The 22,278-nt window shown below is 31.0% G+C and overlaps 1 protein-coding gene across 6 annotated transcripts in view; it reads left to right on the plus strand.

Annotated features, from left to right (window-relative positions):
- LOC145247521 (mitogen-activated protein kinase kinase kinase 13-like) overlaps window positions 1–22,278 on the plus strand; it is a 280,001-nt gene that overhangs the window by 195,175 nt on the left and 62,548 nt on the right. For 3 of the 6 annotated variants that reach the window (XM_080109342.1, XM_080109340.1, XM_080109341.1), the window contains exons 10-12: window positions 140–256; window positions 12,970–13,098; window positions 20,840–20,869. In XM_080109342.1, coding sequence (XP_079965468.1) covers window positions 140–256; window positions 12,970–13,098; window positions 20,840–20,869 — 276 coding nt within the window. The remainder of the gene's footprint in view (window positions 1–139; window positions 257–12,969; window positions 13,099–20,839; window positions 20,870–22,278) is intronic. The other 3 variants (XM_080109343.1, XM_080109344.1, XM_080109345.1) reach the window with 2 other exon arrangements.

Genomic DNA, 22,278 nt, shown 5'->3' on the forward strand with positions numbered 1-22,278 from the left:
CACACTGAACTTTGAAATGATATTTTCAGCTGTGTCCACTGGTCATACTCTGATTAAATGGACGCACCTTAAGAATATTTTGTTCTTGATTTATTTTGTTGTTTCCTAATTAAATGCTTCATCCTCATCTTTCTTTCAGACACGCCCAGGATGTCCGAGAACATTATGAACGGAAACTGGAGCGAGCAAATAACTTATACATGGAACTTACTGCTTGCATGTTACAACTTGAAAAACGAGAAAGAGAACTTATCAAGTAATTCGATTGTTTTTTTAATTACTTTCTTTTTATTCTTTTAAATTTCTTTCTTTTTTATCCGGTTTTTCTTTTTCCCCCTTTTTATTTTTATCCCTTTTTTCCTTTTTATTCCTTTTTTCCTTTTTATTCCTTTTTTCCTTTTTATCCTTTTTCTTTTCTACCCCTTTTTCCTTTTTATCCCTTTTTTTTCTTTTTTATCCCTTTTTTTTCTTTTTTATCCCTTTTTCTTTTTTATCCCTTTTTCTTTTTTTATCCCTTTTTCTTTTTTATCCTTTTCTTCTTTTTTATCCCTTTTTCTTTTTTATCCCTTTCCTTTTTTATCCCTTTTTCTTTTTTATCCCTTTCCTTTTTTATCCCTTTTCCTTTTTTATCCCTTTTCCTTTTTTATCCCTTTTCCTTTTTTATCCCTTTTTCTTTTTTATCCCTTTCCTTTTTTATCCCTTTTCCTTTTTTATCCCTTTTCCTTTTTTATCCCTTTTCCTTTTTTATCCCTTTTTCTTTTTTATCCTTTTTTCTTTTTTATCCCTTTTTTCTTTTTTATCCCTTTTCCTTTTTTTTCCCTTTTACTTTTTTATCCCTTTTTCTTTTTTATCCCTTTTTCTTTTTTATCCTTTTTCCTTTTTTATCCTTTTTCCTTTTTTATCCTTTTCCTTTTTTATCCCTTTTCCTTTTTTATCCCTTTTCCTTTTTTATCCCTTTTCCTTTTTTATCCCTTTTCCTTTTTTATCCCTTTTTCTTTTTTATCCCTTTCCTTTTTTATCCCTTTTCCTTTTTTATCCCTTTTCCTTTTTTATCCCTTTTCCTTTTTTATCCCTTTTCCTTTTTTATCCCTTTTTCTTTTTTATCCCTTTTCCTTTTTTATCCCTTTTTCTTTTTTATCCCTTTTCCTTTTTTATCCTTTTTCCTTTTTTATCCCTTTTCCTTTTTTATCCCTTTTCCTTTTTTATCCCTTTTTCTTTTTTATCCCTTTTCTTTTTTTATCCCTTTTTCTTTTTTATCCCTTTTCCTTTTTTATCCTTTTTCCTTTTTTATCCCTTTTCCTTTTTTATCCCTTTTTCCTTTTTTATCCTTTTTCCTTTTTTATCCCTTTTCCTTTTTTATCTTTTTTCCTTTTTTATCCCTTTTCCTTTTTTATCCCTTTTCCTGTTTTATCCCTTTTTCTTTTTTATCCCTTTCCTTTTTTATCCCTTTTTCTTTTTTATCCCTTTTCCTTTTTTATCCCTTTTCCTTTTTTATCCCTTTTTCTTTTTTATCCTTTTTTCTTTTTTATCCCTTTTTTCTTTTTTATCCCTTTTCCTTTTTTTTCCCTTTTACTTTTTTATCCCTTTTTCTTTTTTATCCCTTTTTCTTTTTTATCCTTTTTCCTTTTTTATCCTTTTTCCTTTTTTATCCTTTTTCCTTTTTTATCCCTTTTCCTTTTTTATCCCTTTTCCTTTTTTATCCCTTTTCCTTTTTTATCCCTTTTCCTTTTTTATCCCTTTTCCTGTTTTATCCTTTTTTCTTTTTTATCCCTTTTCCTTTTTTATCCTTTTTTCTTTTTTATCCTTTTTTCTTTTTTATCCATTTTTTCTTTTTTATCCATTTTTTCTTTTTTATCCATTTTTTCTTTTTTATCCCTTTTTTCGTTTTTATCCCTTTTCCTTTTTTATCCCTTTTCCTTTTTTATCCCTTTTCTTTTTTATCCCTTTTTTGTTTTTTATCCTTTTTTCTTTTTTATCCTTTTTTCTTTTTTATCCTTTTTTCTTTTTTATCCTTTTTTCTTTTTTATCCCTTTTTTTCTTTTTTATCCCTTTTTTCTTTTTTATCCTTTTTTCTTTTTTATCCCTTTTTTCTTTATCCCTTTTTTCTTTTTTATCCTTTTTCTTTTTTATCCCTTTCCTTTTTTATCCCTTTTCCTTTTTTATCCTTTTTTCTTTTTTATCCCTTTTCCTTTTTTATCCTTTTTTCTTTTTTATCTCTTTTTTCTTTTTTATCCCTTTTTTCTATTTTATCCCTTTTTTCTTTTTTATCCCTTTTTTCTTTTTTATCCCTTTTCCTTTTTTATCCCTTTTCTTTTTTATCCCTTTTTTCTTTTTTATCCCTTTTTTCTTTTTTATCCTTTTTTCTTTTTTATCCTTTTTTCTTTTTTATCCCTTTTTCTTTATCCCTTTTTTGTTTTTTATCCCTTTTCTTTTTTATCCCTTTTCTTTTTTATCTTTTTAATTCCTTTTTCTTTTTAATTCCTTTTTCTTTTTAATTCCTTTTTCTTATTAAAATTCCTTTTTTAATTTTTCTTTGAATTCTCTTTTTTTAATTCCGTTTTTTATTTCTTTTTCTTTTTTTAATGTAATGTTTTCACTTTTTTTTTTATATTTTCTGATTTTCTATGGAAATTATTTTTGAAAATCTAAAGAATTCAGGAAAAAAAAAAGATTATCACGCATGCAGGGTTCGATTAACGATTAAACCAATCAAAAAAAGAAAAAAAAAGATTTTGTGACATTCAAAGAAAAAAGTTGCATCACTAATACATAAAAGAAAAGTTAAAATTCATAATCCCTACTTTTGTTTTCTGTTTTTATTTTATTTTTTTTTTTTTGTTGGGATATGGGACATCCTGCTGGATGCCAGACATTTGCTGAAGATGAGACATAATACAGGAATTCACTCATTTTTTCATAGACTCCAACCGAGAGATCTTTTTATGATTCTCACCATCCCCTTAGGTGCAGTCTGTTTAATCAATCATCTCTAGTAAATACTTGTCCCTGTTCTTAAAAACAAAACTATTATTTCCAGTTGATTTTATTATCAATTTAAATATTTAATCCAATCGACAATGTTTTCGATTAGTAATATTGTAGAGAACATGGGGGTTATTAGCCCTCCCTACAGTGTAAGTCCTCCTCCTGCTACTCATGAACATTGAAAATAAATTTACTAATACCTAATTTATAGCACCATTATTATTCATATTTCAATATTGCAATTCCAAGATAGATACTCGATATTTTCATATGAAACATCACATGCTCTCTTTCCCTCAACATGATTTGAATTTCTCTTGCATTTGGTTCACTAGGTAGTTTTTAAGTTCTTTTTTATGAGTAGTGTCATCTATGATGGAATTATCAAAATCTTTGTACAGTTCTGGTTTCTTTTTGTGTCAGACATTCGACCTTAGTATTTAGTTCTCTTTCTCAGCTCATTGGGGACGCCAACTACAACTAGGGTTGCTACTTCCATCTTGTTCCATATCACTATGTCAGGTTTAACAGTGTTGACCAACTAGGGATGCACATTTGAGCATATCCTTGAATGGTAATAAAACAAAGACTGTTGGAAATTTATGAGTGAAACTTGGTGGCCAAGGCCAGTCAGGCATAGACTTAAGTTTATTTGTACCACATATAAAGGAGAGTACTTCTCCTTTCACAAGATGGCCCCACTTACTCTTGATCCTCATCTTATAATGCTGACTGTTTAACCAGAAGGTATCAATTTACATTCTTTTGATCTTTAGTATGACTTGACCAGGGACTGAACTCTGGTCTCTCGACTCATTAGTGACCACCTCAACCATTATGTTAAATAAGCCAAATAAAAGGAGCCTTTTGTTTGCCATAGGAATTAACATAATTTTAAGTTTTATAGCTCTCTTGGAGGTCACTTAAAGATTTTGTACTACTTCCATTGTCTTCTCGAGAAAATTATTCATATGAATATACTTGTAGTTTTTATGTAAATTCTCAAACCTTTTTTACATAGGAAACACACACTAATGTTTAGATAGGCGGATAAACAAATACTGTATCTGCATGTATATCTATTTTTTTTTCTATCTATATGCATGTATATTCTTATGCATGTATGCCTTTCAATATATGTTTATGCATATTTATCTTTCTTTTCTCTCGTTCATGTGTGTGTGTTCATCTTCTCTCTATTTCTATATAGGCATGACATCTATATATTTCATGATGTGTCCATCTATCCCATTATCTCTATCTCATGTTTGTAGCTATGAGCTATGTATATAGTTATGTGTCTGTGTTTGTCTATCCCTCCCCCCCCTCTCTCTTTCTTTAGATGTGTAAAAACATTTCTCTATGTGAAGGAAGACTCTGGTAGCACACTCGCTTTCAATGCTAATTCCGGATATCTGACATCCGTCTGTCTCCAGATCAATTGATGTTGTTGCTGCATTGGACTATCCTTCAGCACACGCTGCACACGCATTGACCAACTTCATATTGGATTTTGCTGGCGATGGTCATACTAATCTAACAAGTCGATGACCATCTCTCTTTTCGTCCATCTCTCTTTCTCTCTCTCATATATATACTAGCATGGGTACCCGGCGTTTCCCAGGTGTTTTTAAGTGTATGCTGAGCAAAAAAAAACCGGTCAATTTTTTTTTTAACTTTGACCCCTATTATGACCCTTTAAAATTTGTTTTCGGCTCAAATCGAGTTATTAAGTTAGATCCATGCCCAAGGAACCTATATCTAAAGTTTCAAGTGCTTAGACTAAAATTGTTGGAGGAGTTTGGTAGAGTTCTCGAAGGTCAAATCGTTGAACTTTGACCCCTTAACAGACAAATTTCTGGCCGAAAACCGATCACATCAATTTTCCCAAATCTCAGTACCCTGTATATCAAATTTTGAGTCTGTAGACTGAAAATTAAGAGTTATTGCGAAGGAAAATGTACACAGACACACAGACACGTTCACTTTATATATATATATATATATATATATATATATATATATATATATATAATAGATAAAATTACAATGATACACATTGCATATGTCTGTATATCTATAAAAGTAATACTTTCAGGGCGATCCTAGCCAAAAAGGAGAAGCTCAATATTAAAGCATAGAGCAATATATAAGTTTAGTTGTTATATTTAAATTATGAAAAAACAACATACAGACACATATATTCGAATTAAGAATTTATTGTTTGACAAAAGGAATATATAGAAGGGGTTGTGTTGATTTCCTTAATCCATAGATTTTCAATAAAAGCTCATATCATCAGAGGAAATGAAATGTGGTTAGCAAAATGTTCAGCTGTGAATAGACACATATTTTGCTTTTCAGCACAAATATTGAAAATAGTTTTATAAGTGGTGAATGATAATTATATGGAAATAATTATAGGAAAAGGGAATTTCATACAACCTGGATAGTCTATATATATATATATATATATATATATATATATATATATATATTTATTTATTTATGTATCGATTTTCAACATTGCTTAATACGTGAGTAGAGCTAGGTAGTAAGTTATGAAATTATGTATGGCAATTAAGCTACACAATTTTTTCTGCATTTCATGCCTGTAAAGATTCGTCATGCTATTGCATGTAACTGCTGATAATGCATGCTTTTATACATACGTGTGGAGTTGCTAGTTAGCCAATCAGATTCTTTGTGTCTTTGTCTACATCAATAATCATGTGTGACCACTTCTTGTGTGTCAATCTATGTATGTTTCTCGTCTCCATGTGATTTACAGATTTTTTTTATATACTATTAATCGAAAATTTATTGAAAAAAAATGCAGTTTTGATAATTGTATTAAAAAAATATAATTTCATTACGAAATTAAATCTACCAGAACGCATCTTGCTTTCTTCATAAATAAGTCGGCCTTTCTAATCTTTTGATAATAGTTGGAGAAAAGAGTGTTTTTTTTTGTTTTTTTGTTTTTCTGACCCTTCAAAATTCAAAAGAAGCTTCGAAGCATTTAAACTATAGAAGAGAATGTAAGCGTTTCAAATTCTAAGCAAATTCTTGTTTGATTAAAAGTTTTTACGTTTTATAATTTTGGGTATGTTTCGTTTAATAATACTGCCAATTCTTACCTACATATTTTCGTTTGGATCCTTAGCGTGTGTGTTATTTTGTGTGTCACATTTACATCTTTTTTCTTTCGAGTTACTGTAGTTTAATTGTTATGACCTATTTCTTGTAATAAATAATTTTACCAAGAATTCTTCATACGTTTTGGTTTCGGTTTCGGTTTAGATTATAGATCAAGAAACTAAAGTTATATATATATATATATATCTATATAAATATATATATATATATATATATATATATATATATATATATATATATATATTTGTTTTCTTTATAAGTTTTGGTTTCGGTTTCGATTCAAGCTGATGCACTCAAATCACAACTTTATAATATATAAGAATCGATAGAAAATTAACTCTGTATATATGAAATCTGCATAAATTAAAATATCATATTTAAGCATATTTTACGACCAGGCTATGCCGATTGTCACCGCTATCTTAAATAAATACTTTTGCAGTTTTAACATAAGAGCTACAATAATATCGGGGTGTCTCCATTTACGCTGAACATCCACAAAAATGCCAACATTAATATATTACATATAAAAGAGTCTGCTGTGGAATTTCCACAGGTCCCACTATATATAAATCTAACGTTATTTAATATACTATTAATGTTACTTTTTTTAAGAATATTATCGCTGTTATTGAAATTTAGTAATACTTGTTTTGTTTAACCTTCAATTAGTAATACTTTTAAGTATATGGAGTTTGTTTGTTAGTGGTAAGTTTAATAATAAATGGTTTGTCTACTAAAAGTTTTTGAAATTAGGGTGGGGACAAGAATGTTGGTTACTAAGGTGTTTAGCAATGGCATCGTTTTCAGAAAGATGCTTGGTTAACCTCCTTGACAAGGTCGTGGTAGTCAATGCTATGTGTAGTAGAACCCCGGCTATGGCATGAAAAATTAGTAACAAAACAGTATTTAATACACATTTATTCCAATTTCCATAGTTGTTGTCGTTGTCTCGCCACGTTTTGGCAAACTAATTCTCTGGCCGGCTTTGAGTAGGATTGAAACCGCTATCTTCAGACAACGCTCAACTGAAACCATAAATTCAACGCCTCTATCTGCTGCGCCCGAGACTTGAAGGGCAATCAAGGTTGGATTTTTTGACCTTATAAATCCTAGGTTTTCATTCTTATCCAGTCTTTCATCGTTGGGTCCGCAACAAATGGTATATTATTTTATTATTAGAATCCTTTGAGATGAGTAATTTGTATATTTTATTTATTTGTGGACTGTTATCCTCATCCTCATAGTTGTTGTTTCACGGCGTTTCGGTCAACTATTCCTTTGGCCTTCATCAGACATTTCTGAAGTTTTGTGAAATATTTATTTATGTCCAATCCCTATTGTTTAGAGGAGAACAGTAGTGTAAATAATCCAAATAATATGAATAAACAATCTCAAAAATTCATAAATGTAATATTTATTTTCAATTTTGTAGACTTAATTTTATCATGAATATTGGTTGCACTTGTCTGGCAGACATACAGTGAATCCTTCAGATCCAACAACGCAGTTTATGAATTATTATATCCACTTATGGATGTATTGATCCATCTTGGTTAATTTTTTTTTTTTATTGAAAAGAAAAATAGGATTTTTTTTTATCGAAAAGAAAAATACGATGCAAATAAAGAAATTGAATGCGTTTTCTTTTTTTAATTATCTATCTTGACATTTCAGTGATATTTTTGCACTAAAAAGAAATCTTTATTTCAGAGATTGAAACAAATTTAGACTCGTTCATTGAATTTTGTTTTCCAGCAATAGACCAAAGGAACTACTTATATTATCTGCGTTAACTTTACTTTTTTTTTTTTTTTTTTTTTTTGTGAAGACAGATTTGGCCTCAGAAAAAGATTAAGTCTAGTATAAGTAGGATTAAATATTAACATGTTTTTAACGTATTTAAAGTTTTAAGGGAGGTGGGGGGTCATATTTCTTCCAAAATCCTATTTTAAAATATGATTTGATAGAATGCAAAATAATAAAATAAAACAAAAATTAATGATAAAAGTAACAATATTCTCAGACAATATCTGCTTGGCATGGCTAGTTATGTATATATCTATACTGTTATATAAAAAGAACTTTGTCTGCGAGTTCGTTCCCTATGGACTCCAAAACAGCTGGGCCGATTTTTATGAAATTTCACACAAAGGTACTTTGCGCTTGGCATTGTTCTTAGATAGGCTTTATATTGAAATGTCAACAATAAGTGTTGATAATTATAATTGAAAAAATCCAATGAAAGAAGAAACAGGCGATTTTGACCAAAGTTAACACCTTACACAACCTAACATCACAAGTGCATTTGAGAAGTTTTATCACCATACAAGCCGTGAGTTTTGCTATAATATTATTTATTTACTTTCTGGGTGATTTTATTTGATGTGGGCTGAAATTACATGAATCGGTTTGATTATTTTTGTTGAATAAATTTAGCCGCCTATGTCTTTATACGTAGCCAATTTCTAAAGGTCACAAGAGAATTCGTTCGACTAATGGTGGTCAAAAATTTGATGAATCATGATATGGAATAGAAGCCAAAAATAATGGATAATTTTCAGAAAATGTATTGATGTATTTTAAATTATTTTCTATTTAAATTTTTTTTCCTGAAATTTCAGGTCTTTACTTGTGGGTGTATATATATATTATTCAATTTAGGTCAGCAAAATTACCATAAGTCACTGCAATAAATCTACTGTTTCAGTCTTAAGACATCGTCAGACAGCAATAAACCTCTAGTTTTACTCGAGGCTAGTCCTTTAGTAAGACCGGAGGTTTATTGTCGCCTGCCGATGTCTTTTAAGACTGAAAGAGTAGATTTATTGCAGTGACTTATGGTAATTTTGTTGACCTAAATTGAATAAGATAATATCCTGCTCTTTTTTATTGAGCACTATAAACTAATCTCATTGAAATTAAATTGTTTTTTGTGTACGTTTTTGGATGTTTTTAAACTAAAATATATATATATATATATATATATATATATATATATATATATATATATTTCATTGTTAAGATTTTGAGCGATCCATTTCCCAACCTTCATGAAGTTTTATAATTCATTTCTAGTTGCACAACCCAAGCTTTAGAGTCCAACTTGCTATGGCACTGTTGTTTTTAAATTTTTATTTCTTTCATTTCACTGGACATAAAAGATACAAGCGAAGGCCCAAGAACGAATCGGCTGAAAAATGTGCTAAAGAAGTTTGATTTGTAGAAAAAGATTTTTTTAATTGAAATTTGGACGTATTTTTTTTATTTTTTTGAAATGTGTTTATTTTGTTTATTGTATAAATTGTAAACAACCTTAAATGATGAAATTTTTCATGTCATCTTTTTTTCATCCTTTGTACTTTGTTTTGAATGTAGATATAAAAAAAAATGTGTACCACTTAGTGTTCACCACCTTTCTATAGATAAAAAAAAAGCCATTTTCACTCCACACTTTAGTATTGAAGACACGCAATGAATAGTCTTCCTGATATCCCAAACCATTTCCCTTGTGTTCCGATTTTCCTTTCACAGCAATTTCGAAAGACCAAGTACTAATAATCATTTTTGAGAGAATTTCTTTTCTTTTGGTGAAATTATGTATTCGTATGCTTTAAAAAAAAAACGTCATACTTTTAGAAGCAAAAGAAACAGTTTTCATTCAGAAAAATCAGACTAAATTTGTGACAATTTTTGGAGACCACAGTTAATATATCGGGTCATCCCATATGTTCTGTCCAGATTTTAATTCTCTGAAATGTAATTATTATTATTCATTTATACTTACTGACACTAGTGTTTCATGCTTACGTAATCATCAGTGTAGGGTAACAATTTCTGCCAGTCATGAGACTCGAATTCAGCCACGAAACCACTGATGTATATATATATTTGTCCGTGAAGATTCCCGAAAGGATGAAACACTAGTGTCTGTAGGTATTTAATTATTATAGTAAAAAAATAATTATATATATATATATTTGTCCGTAACTGCATAACTGTTTGATAGTAGGATATTCATGGCTACTTTGCATACAAAATAAAAATTTAAACTAATTTATTGAAATGGGTTAAGGCACAGCCACCGTAAAGCGGGCCTGATCACTGAAAAATGATGTCATGCTTGAGGTACAAGCAAGATCTATCGAACAGTCAATAATGAATAAGAGCTATTTACAAAAAGAATTAGAAAACTTTTTAAAAATGCATTGAAAAAGCGAAAAACTCAGGAACACGATTCATACTGAAATTTATTCAATAAAAGAAAAACAAGAATTTATTCAAAAAAAGAAAAAAAATAAGAATTTATTCAAAAAAAGGAAAAGTTGTGTATCAAGGGTGTGAATGCCATATAGAAACGTTTATTTAATTTGATTAAAATAAAATACGCATCAAGTGCGCTTGAAAGCCAAATCACAACGTAATATAAGGAAAATAAACAAATATTTTAATTGTTTGAAATTTATAACATAAATATATTTCGGAGCTAAACTCCATCCTCAGTATGTTGTTTTCTTTCTTTTCTTCATCTTGCCATGTTTTAAAGTTGGAGAAAGAAAAGTCTGTTTGCAAAGAGCCGCGCATTGTATCTCAGCGGCTGTATTTTGAAATGTTGGAAGAGTGCGTAGGCAATGTGAGAACATGGCAAGAAAGAAGAAAAAAAAAAGAAAAACAAAATACTGAAGATGGAGTATACCTCTGAAATATATTTATGTTATAAATTTCAAACAATTAAAATATTTCTTTATTTTCCTAATATTACGTTGTGATTTGGCTTTCAAGCACACTTGATGCACATTTTATTTTATTGAAAAGTTGTGTGTTGTTTAGGCGTTAGAAGTAAACATTTAGATGTTTTATTAGTTTATTCGTTACTTAAAAAGTGCATTTAAAAAGAAAAAGAACACGATTCAATTTATATTGAAACTGAATTTAATTAAATGCATTTTAGAAAATAAAATCCAATCGCTTATGGATTAGTCTTTATAAATTCCTTGGCAATTTCTTTGAGAAATGAAACAGAAAATGACCATCCTTTATAATAGTCAGTATCGTGGCTGCTGTACTTTGTTCTGTGACGTTAACAGGCCACGTGACTTCTAGTGAAACGGCCTCCTATTTACATTGGCCACGGTTGGGGTGAGTTGTTGGGGGTTTGGGTGCCAGCCCTTATAAAAAATCATAAGAAAGATCAGAATAGTGAAAGCAGCAAAGAGGAAGGCAATGAAAGTTTTTTTTGTTTTTTTTTATCGAAAATAGAAATTGTGAAGATGCACATGTGCATTCATTTGCTGCAGCATGCGCATTCATTTGTTGCAGCATGTGCATTCACTCATTACGATCGTCCTGCACGTTGTTCTGGGCTAAAGCTGTCTGTTAATCCTGTCAGCTCTGCAATGAAGAGTCCTCACACTAAGCGAAAGTTCTTTTTATAAACAAACAATTGTAGCTTCCTTCAGTCTTGACAGACTATGAAAACCCACTGTAAGGGTGCCTGTGTGTGAATTTTTTGTGGCAAGAGTTCCGCAATCCCCAACCGCATCTCTTCTAAGTCGGCATTGTTAAATACCAGTGACAAGTGGAGGTTCAAGATGACTGGAAACAATTCTGAGATAAGCAGAGAGCACATACAGTGCTTAGAATTCCCAAATGACAATCCATCTGATACTAGCCAGGCTCAATGATGCTTAACTTTGGTGATTTGACGAAAACCATTGTATCCATGTGATTATGCTGTATATAAGCAAATAATAAATATTTATCATTATTATTTGAGTTTACAAATGGAACCCGTTTACTTAGGTGAATGACTTGCAGCATTGAATGTTTGCTTGACCAAGCCGACACATATAAGCCCCTATTAACAAGCTCTCTTGATTGAGAGCTTCAAAAGGACCCAACCTGGTTGGAGAAGTGCAGTAGCTGAACTGCTCGAGAGCTCTTCCCAAAATTGACTTCCCTTGAATGTTCAATTTCTGCTCTTTCTCCATCTCTTTTGAAGACGGAGATAGCCATGGTTGCCTCTCCTACTCTCTTGGGATTTCTTAACTCTTGGCTGGTTCTGGGAATTTGTTGGTGATCATGAGGGAATTACACATAGTTTATATAATCTTTTAATCAAGATTTTAGCAAGGTTAAAGCTAATCGAGGATGGGGAGGAGAGAAGGATTATTAAAACCGTAACATTGTTCGTTTACCTTGGGGTTAGTTGCTCCAGATATTTACCAAAGATAACATTCAAGACTGTTCCCGTTCTTGGGGCTTACCTATAAATATCCTTGGATATTGTTTTTCTCACAAAAGCGATTTCAACGGAACTTTCCCCATTCGCTGAAGAACGTATTTTCCAAATGAAGAGAATATCTTTTAGATGATCTTGTTGATTTAGGGATATTTTCAGCTCTCTGCATCCCCCATCTTCTTCTGGCCAAGCATTAACTATCATACACATACACTAGGTAAGCATTATCCCGGAAAATCCGTTCTGGCAAAAATTTACTTTCGCCATGTTTGTGAAAACTTCCAAAAAATCCAAGGCGTGGTTATTGGGAAAAGTGCGAATGGAGGAACAGGAGTGAATTACTTGGTCCAATCCTTGCTTTGTTGGGGACCAAAAAGAAAAATGGTACACTGAAACATATTTCTCGAGAGAGTAGATTCGAATTTACAAAGTTTTTGGAAAGAGTACAGATCGCTCTAGCTTAAGAAAGGGACATGAAAAATATTTAGTCTTTTTTTTTTTTAATCTTATTTTTATTATTATTTTTACGGTAATTTATGTATTTTTGCCTGGTTGAAATCATACGTGTTACTCTGCATCTGCAGGAGAGAGCAGCAGTTGGCTATATATGCCAAACGGAGGAAGAGTATTATCAGGCCTGTAATCAAAGCACAAGAGCGTCTTGAAAGGCTGGGAAAGAAACGGGCCTATAAGTCGGGATCTGAACCCACAAGGTAATTAGTCAAAGCATGTCATATTCATTCTCTTTCTATTTCTCTCAATCGCCTTCTCTTTCTTTTGGTTCAAATTCATTTTCTTACTATGTTTATAAGCCTCGTTCTTGTTCTTTCTTTTTACTACTGCATGAAAGGCTACTTGATGGAGAGGTTTGATTTTTTTTTTCCTCTCTTATTTTTATTTATTTATTTATTTTGCTCTTTCTTGGTTTTTCCGAAGTGCTATATATATATTTTTTCTTTTCTTGTCGTTAAACTGTGACAATATACAGTCGTGTCCATCTCAATCTCTCTCTCTCATTTTATGAGAGCACTTGCTTTCAAATAATGAAACTTTGTTTCCAAAACAAGTTGTTAGCAAATACTGACAAAAAAAAAAAAATGTCTGTATTTTCTTTTTCATTAAATAAATGCTTTTGTATTTTCATCTCCAAAATAATTGACACAACGGCTTTGCGGCTATTGTCCACTTGCAACCACAACAAAATCTTATATATATATATATATATATATATATATATATATATATATATATATATATATATATATATATATATATTAAACAGTAATCTACGTACATGCATGTTTCGGGGCTCTGCCCCTCTTTAGCATAGCTTGACTGCTATTAGGAATCGAACCCCTGACCTTATGTATTTCAGTCTAGCGTCTTAATCCAATACGCTATGATGCCATAGCCAATTTACTGTTAAGTTTTTATCGTTTATATATTTACGTAGATTTTGTTTATATTTATGTATCCAAGTTAAGAATGTATTCGTAGGATAAAAAATCCAGAGAATTTCCACCGGGTTTATAAAATAGAACTATTTATATCAATATTTATTTATACAGACGTATAACAGACTTCACTATACTGGCATGACAATGTTTCGATCTGTAGTTATTAATAATCAAGATCTCATCAGGCGAAAAAGCCTGTTTTTTCTTTAGGTGTTCATGTTTCTTTCAATATGGACATCTAGATGGAAAGACAGGCTTTCCGCCTGATGAAATCTTGGTTATTAATAACTACAGATCGAAACATTGTCATGCGAGTGTAGCGAAGCCTGTTACATATCTTTGTAAATAAATATTAATATGTGAAAATAATATCAGCTTTGAAAGAGTTTAAAATATCCAGTATGGATAAGCTTTCAGGAAAAGTTACAAATATCGAGCACAGAACTGACTTAAGCTCGGTAAGGGATGACAATACAAAACGGATGTTAACCGAAACAAAATTGTTGCAGACAAAAGAATACACTGGCGTCTACATTTGATGTTAAATCATTGTATTTAATCTCTAACTTTGTTTAATTAACAAATGTGAAATAATTGCCACACGCTTAGGCGAAGTATCCTTAAAACAAACTTGGTCGTTCTGCTTGCCCATTGCACCTTGAAACATTCTCCATTTCTTAAAAACTTGTCCTTCGTTCAAAATCACTGCTAACTTTTGGAAAACGTAAATTTTATCTTTTCGTGAAAATAATTTCAACTATGACGATTCCGAATTCAAATTATTCAAACTATTGTTCTCGTCTTGGGTGTTATCCTCACAGCATTGCATCATCATTATTATTATTATTATTATTATTATTTTTTTTTTTTTTTGAAAATTAGTCTACCGGGCAAAATATTCCTCGTAATCTATAATATTCAATAGAGGATTGATTCTATAATAATACATACGCAACCTGCATGAATTAAAATATCATGTTTAAGTATATTGTACGACCGGGCAACGCCGGGAATCCAGCTAGTATCTATATAAACACAATATCATCTCTGAAAAGATCGTACACTATACCTGGTTGTTTTTGTTTTGATTTGTTTGACAAAAATTGATCTCATAATGATAGATGTCCCCCCCCCTCCTTCGCTTTTCTTTCTGAAACGTTGTGAAAATAACACCCTATGTGAGAACAGTATTCCGAATAAAACTAATTTGAACAATTTTTATTTTTTGCTTTTTTCTTTCATTATCTTGGTTCCTTTTCTCCACGTTAAAAAACGACCCTGGTGTCTAACTCTGTCCCGTGGGGAGGCATTGTAAATAGGAACATTTTTAAAATGACGCATAGGACGACCCTTGATCCCTAAAACTATTACAGTATTTTCTTCTAAGCTTAGATCCACACCGACACGTACCCTTTCTGTACGTTGCATCACACGAGGCTATCTTTGCACAGAAAAATATTTAAACTGATCGCACTGTCGGCCATCAACCCCCCACCTCCTCCTCCTCCAAATTTTCTCTTGTAGGATCCCATTTTTTCACGAAAGACACGAGATATTTTGAGCAAATAAATGCGTTACAAAATGGACTTGTGACGTTTTGTGATTTTCTTAGCTTATTTGCATTGTTCTAACTAACATATACACGCATGAGCACAAATGAGTTGCGTAGAGAAATTTATATCTCTGGTAATGTTTCTGTTGTCGTAAGCTTTTATCCGGAGCTTTCACTTTTAATCAAGCAATATATATATATATATATATATATATATATATATATATATATATATATATATATATTATTTTTTTTTTTTTTTTTTTTTTTTTTTTTCACTTGAAGGGGTTTAATTTTCACAGCCATTCTTTCACCTTTTTTATTTATTTATTTATTTATTTATTTATTTATTTTGCACAGAAACATAAAGATGATGATGATGATCAGTTTCGACATGTTGCATTTTGTAGCTTTCCTCTATGAGGAAGTGACGTAATAGAATATTATCATGGCAACCTACCCCCACCTCAACACACACTCAAAAATAAAATAAATAAAGATAGACCAAGAATAGGATCTTCCTTTCTTGATTATTTAGTGGGAGTACCCAACTTCCACTTGTGAACCGTGTCAACATCTATGACTTTCGTTTTCTTCTTAGTTGGAATCTGCATAGAATAAAAAGATGACTACGAACGACGGATATGTTTTCTGAATAAATATGAACTAAAAAAAAATATTAGAAATTATTACGGTTTAAACAATTTTTTTTTTTTTAATTACTCTACTGGACTCTAACAATACTCCAGAAGAAGGCTGTAGAATGAATTCCACAAAAGGAAGGATTAAGAGGTTCTTCTGTAGCAGGTGCCTCCCGTATTTAATTTCACTTTTCTTGCTTACATGCCCTTATTCCGAATTCGTAACAGCGAGCCGACATCAGTGGATTTTTTTTCTACAAAAACCTATCATTAACAATTTTGTTTTTATGTTTAACAGATTTCAAACTGATAGAAATTATTGCACAATAAAAATAATTAAATCAAAAACAAAAATCATTTATTTCGAAATATTTAATCAAGTAAAAATTACATTTTTTTTACTTGACTAAATTTTAAGATATTTTAGCAAATTATCTAACAAATTATTTAACAAAAAATATCGTAAAAACTGAATTTAATTTGAAAATACTATAAAAAAAGCTCTTAAACTTTTTAAGCAATTAAAAAAAATGGCATTTTTACTTGATTAAATAATTCGAAATTAAAATGATTTTTGTTTTAATTTCGTTATATTTATGTGCAATAATTTCTATCAATCTGAAATATGCTAAGTATAAAAACATTTTTAATGACAGTTTTTGTAAAATAAAAAAAATTTTAATGACAGTTTTTGTAAAATAAAAAACATTTTTAATGACAGTTTTTGTAAAATAAAAAACATTTTTAATGACAGTTTTTGTAAAATAAAAAACATTTTTAATGACAGTTTTTGTAAAATAAAAAACATTTTTAATGACAGTTTTTGTAAAATAAAAAACATTTTTAATGACAGTTTTTGTAAAATAAAAAACATTTTTAATGACAGTTTTTGTAAAATAAAAAACATTTTTAATGACAGTTTTTGTAAAATAAAAAACATTTTTAATGACAGTTTTTGTAAAATAAAAAAACATTTTTAATGACAGTTTTTGTAAAATAAAAAACATTTTTAATGACAGTTTTTGTAAAATAAAAAACATTTTTAATGACAGTTTTTGTAAAATAAAAAACATTTTTAATGACAGTTTTTGTAAAATAAAAAACATTTTTAATGACAGTTTTTGTAAAATAAAAAACATTTTTAATGACAGTTTTTGTAAAAAGAAAAAAACATTTTTAATGACAGTTTTTGTAAAATAAAAAACATTTTTAATGACAGTTTTTGTAAAATAAAAAACATTTTTAATGACAGTTTTTGTAAAAAGAAAAAAACATTTTTAATGACAGTTTTTGTAAAAAGAAAAAAAAAATGTCCACTTATGCCGGTCCGCTGCTAATTCAGAGACACGTGAGCAAGAAAAGCGAAAGTAGAAATCAAGGGGACATCTGCTACAGGAGATCGAGTAAAGATACCGATAACCAATTTTGAAATGTTTAGTAGCCTTTGCTGTTAGAAGGGATATTAGGAAGACTGAGTTTCTTATTGGTACTCTCCTCAATAACACCGGCGCTCAAAAAATAGAATAAGAGTGGATTATTCCTTTCTGGATCGTCTAAGTGGAAATATCTGAGCCCCACATGTGGATCATGTAGACATCTATGGATTTCGTCTTAGCTGGTATCTATATAGGATAAAATAATGACTATTAACGACAGACAGATTTTAATTAATTGGGTTTGTTTTACAATCAACATTTATTCGAAAAAGTAGTAAAAAACATCAAATATATAACAAATAAACGTTACCAAAGGCAAGATAAGTTACTCTTCTACCTAACTGGAAATGCTTTACATCATTTTACTTGATGTAAAATGTTTATTCTGATAAAGAAAAAAGAAAAAACAAGTAATGCCAACCGGTACACGAGCCCAAGAAAAAATGGCCGCATAACAAATACATTGCAGCTATTTTTCCTTGTGTTCATGTACCGGTTGACATTACTTGTTTTTCGAGCTGAATAAACATTTTTACCTTAAGTAAAAACACTAAAAACCTATCCAGCTAGGTAGAAGAGTAATTTATCTTGCCTTTGGTAACATTGTACTTGCTTTTAATGTATTAATTCAAATTCACAGAGTTGTTTCATATATATCCTTAGGACCTTCCTGCTCCCCTTTTTTCAGGTGGTCATTAGAAAAGCCGTCTTACATGGCCACCTGTGGGCTAGCTTCATATTTCCCCTACTCGCTGAATATTTTGAAAATTCTTGGTAAACATTAAAGGTTGCTGCCAGACCAGGATGCGAGAAAAATTCCATAATGACTTGTTTATTAAACTTAAAAAAAAAACAAAAAAAAACACTGCGCTCGGATTTGCCCGGCCATAAAATACGCTTAAATATGATATTTTAATTTGTCTTGATTTTGTATACATTATTAAAGATTGTGATTTCAAAAGTAAAAAAAAAAATAAATATTTGGGTGCCATCAGCTAGAACCGAAACCGAAAGCAAAACTGTAGCATTCAAAGCTGGTGACGTTACCACTGCACCAATGTGAATCACATATGAACTGAGTAAAAATTAAAAAATAAACCAAGATGAATATACAAAATGCATAACAATTTTTTTGTTAAAATTTTGACCCATTTTTGACCCCTTAAAAACTATTTTAACTGGCTAAAAGGCCTATAAACAAAAAAACATCCATAAAAAAATCCTATCATTTGAGGCCCCTAGCGCTGCTCTGCTCTGCGACTTTTAGTTTCAGAAGAGATAGACTTTGAAAATATGGAGACAGACAGACGGACAGACAGACATATAGTCTTTTATATATTAGATTTCGGTTTGAAAAGCAATTAAAAATTTTTTTTTTTTTTTTTTTTTTTTTTGAAATCTGAAAGCAAGAAATTTCCTGTGTAACATTTGACGGTGTTACTTAACCATTATTTCCTGTTTGATATGCCTTAATTCTATTTTTTTGGTAATCTTTCAGTCTAGTTTACAGCCGAGAAATGGACAAAAAAAAATTTCACAATCAATAACTTTCACCTTTCACATAAAAATTTAATTTTCTTCCGACCTGTATACTTTTAAAGTGTGGAAACTAAGATTTATTATCTCTGAATTTTTTGTATTGATAAGTTAATTCATCAAAACAAAGAAAAAGTTGCAGTTAAGTTTTAGAAGATGGAGTATTTAGTGTAGATAACTTCAGGTTAAAAACATAGTAAAAAGGAAAATGACTTGTTCTATCACTAACCCTAAGTTTGTGAGGACTTGCCCTTCAAACTTTGGGTTAGTGGTAGACTCTCATTTTTTTTCTTTTACTATTTTTTTTTATCTATATACAGCACAATCACGTTGACACACCAGCTCCTGTCAGATCACTGAAGTTAAGCAACAATGAACTTGGCCAGTACCAGATGGGTGACCATTTGGGAAGACTAGGTGCTATGCGTACAGTGCCGAATCGTAGAAATTTCCAGGTTGGTATCTGGGAGAATGTTTAACTCATTGGTGTGGGGGGGGGGGGACATGCACCACCCCCAAATCAAGAGAGAAAGCAACAGGAAACTACCGTCTTTACTTGTCTTCCCGAGATTACCTTGGATCTTCAATTTGGTGAGCCGTGGTCGCCGACGCTGTTAAAATAGCAGGGCCACTAATGATGATTTTTTTTTTTTTTTTTTCAAGGAATGAAGCCCCAATAACAACAAACGACCAAACAACCATTTTAAAATGCAAAAGAATCTGAACGTTTAAAGTATATAGATCGGTGGAAAATTAAATTTTAATGCGTTTAATAAAAATTATTTGTTTTGTGTGTGCACACATATATATTAGTGTTAGGACGATTAATCAGAATTTGGAATCGGAAAAATCAGAACATTTTGGTATCAGAATTGGGGAAAAAATTGTGCTTATTTCCAATGCCAAAAACGATTCCTTTAATTATCTTTTGTATTTGATTTTGTTGAAAACAAAATCTTTCACTGCTGGTAGTAATAATAAAATTATAAAGACTTATTGATATTAATCTACCACAAAAACTAAAATCTATAATGCCCTCCTCCCCCCACACACACAGTGTTTTTATGCTTGAAAAAATATCTACGCATTTAACATATGCTTTTTCATTAAGTGAGACAAAATAACAACTTCATAGTTAAAAATTTAATGGTTTATAAAAAATCAGAATCGGGAATTGCATCAGAATCAGAAAAACTATTGTAATCATCCTATCACTGATATATATTCGATTTCTCGGTTGTCAACTATACTGTAACTTTACTTGTTTCTTAATATTGTTTTTTATTGATAATGATCTATGAAAAAATTAAAACAAAAAACAAAATTGTCTTTCATCGAAAAAAAAATAAAATTATTTTTCTAAAAAAAAGTGTACTTGTGTATAAATACACTTTTTTCTTTTTCCCTATTATTTCATAGTATTATAGCAAGGCGATACTTATAAAAGGCCCAGCAGTTATGAAACTAGGTCCACGGCTGATAATAATTACCTATAAAACCATCTACAGTTTAGGAGAATTTGTTTTTCCTTCTCTGAAGATTACATTTTGATCAAAAAAAAAAAAAACGTAGATCCTTGCACGATCCCTTCCGGTCGCGGACTCTAATTTCCTGCCTGCAAGGTCTGATATAGGTATGACCTTATTTGGATCTTTTTATCTGATGCTGTGACGACAGTGCAAGACTTTTTTCTTCTTTTTTTTTTTTTTTCTATTTTAACGCCCCCCCCCCCCTTGTTTTTTTTGGCAACCTCTTTGCCCTGCTGCTCTGTTGTTTTGCAACAAAGTATGCGACAAGTTGTGTAATTTTGTCCGATTTCTGTTATGCTTCAGTCTCCAAGAGGCAGCAGCAGCGGAAGTCGAGTAAGTAGCAGACACCGGAAAAAAAAAAAAAAAAAAATTTAACACTTATTTACTTATAAATAGCAATCAACACCTTAGCTATATCGATGACATTCCTCATCCCATCCAAATCTAATGTGGGGATTATACAGCGGCTACTGACCCAAATCATAAAATTCAAAAGAGGCAGTTCTACTCTGTCGTAAAAACTCACGTGATCATGTCTTCAGAGTTGTGCTCCCAAAGAAAATGACCACTCTGTTATGAATGATGAAGAAAGAATTATTTATTTTATTCGTAATTTCTTTTTATTCTTCTTTTTTAACTAATCAGTCATCTCTTATCAAGGCCAAAAAACAGCTCGAGGATAAGGGTTAATAAAATGGATAGTTTACAGTTGAACGAAGGTGAATATTGTGAGAGGATTGGAAAAATATCCACGTACTACCTATTCGAAAGAGTCGCCATCAAACGTGTCCTGTCCATCGCAGCAGAAACGACTATCAATTTAATGAGACAGTCTTAAATAAATCTTCACACCAAGGCCAAAAACCACTGAAGGATAAGGATTAATTAAACTGATAGACTGTTAATGGATATTATGAGAGGACTGATAACTTCTAGATGTCATCAGCTCAAACAACAGCCGAACCAGAAAGCAGCAATTCTTCTTCCTTTGTCAGAAAAATTGCTTACTGGAATGTGAGGACTAAAGGACAAAAATAAGGGAGAATCAAACTTTCGTTTGGTTCATGCATGAGAGAAACAAATGATATGGATTTGAATTGAGAGCGACAGCTTTTGAAGAAAAGGAATAACAACTGTGTATATCAATTAAATAGTTTAACTTAAGCAGACGATAATTAATGATTCACAAAACAGTAAGAGTAAATCTAATGAATGAGGGGTTTTCCAATTTGTGCGTCTGTGGAACTTGTGGAACAAAATTTAACAAGTGTTCACATTTCAAACCTCATGCGATCGTGAATCATAGGAAGAAGGCTCTGCTTTAGATAATTATCTTGGGCTCGTGCTGTAAGGCAATCACTTCGGTTCTCCTGACCATTTGCATAGAAAAAAAGATCCACTGATATCGGCCCACTGCTACATGCTACAAATTCGGAATAGGGGCAAGTGAGTGAGAAAATGTGAAAGGAGTTCAGAGAGACATCTCCTACAGGAGAACCTCTTAATCATTAAAATTTATATAGGCTGTTTGATGCGACTCCTAATGAAGCACTGATTGTAGTTACCTTTACACTAATCCACACAACCGTTAAAGAGATCCCAACCAGGTGGTGTGCCTCATGAGACTGGCAATTAATCTCTCTACTCTCGAAGGAAGAGGTAATATCTGGCATGGTGCACATCTTATGATTAAGCCGAACCATATCTCAAAGATATCTGAGAAGAGGGGAGGCTGGAGCTAC

Source organism: Euprymna scolopes, chromosome 25 (assembly GCF_053919585.1).
Source record: "Euprymna scolopes isolate OS-2025 chromosome 25, ASM5391958v1, whole genome shotgun sequence".
Lineage (NCBI taxonomy): Eukaryota > Metazoa > Mollusca > Cephalopoda > Sepiida > Sepiolidae > Euprymna > Euprymna scolopes.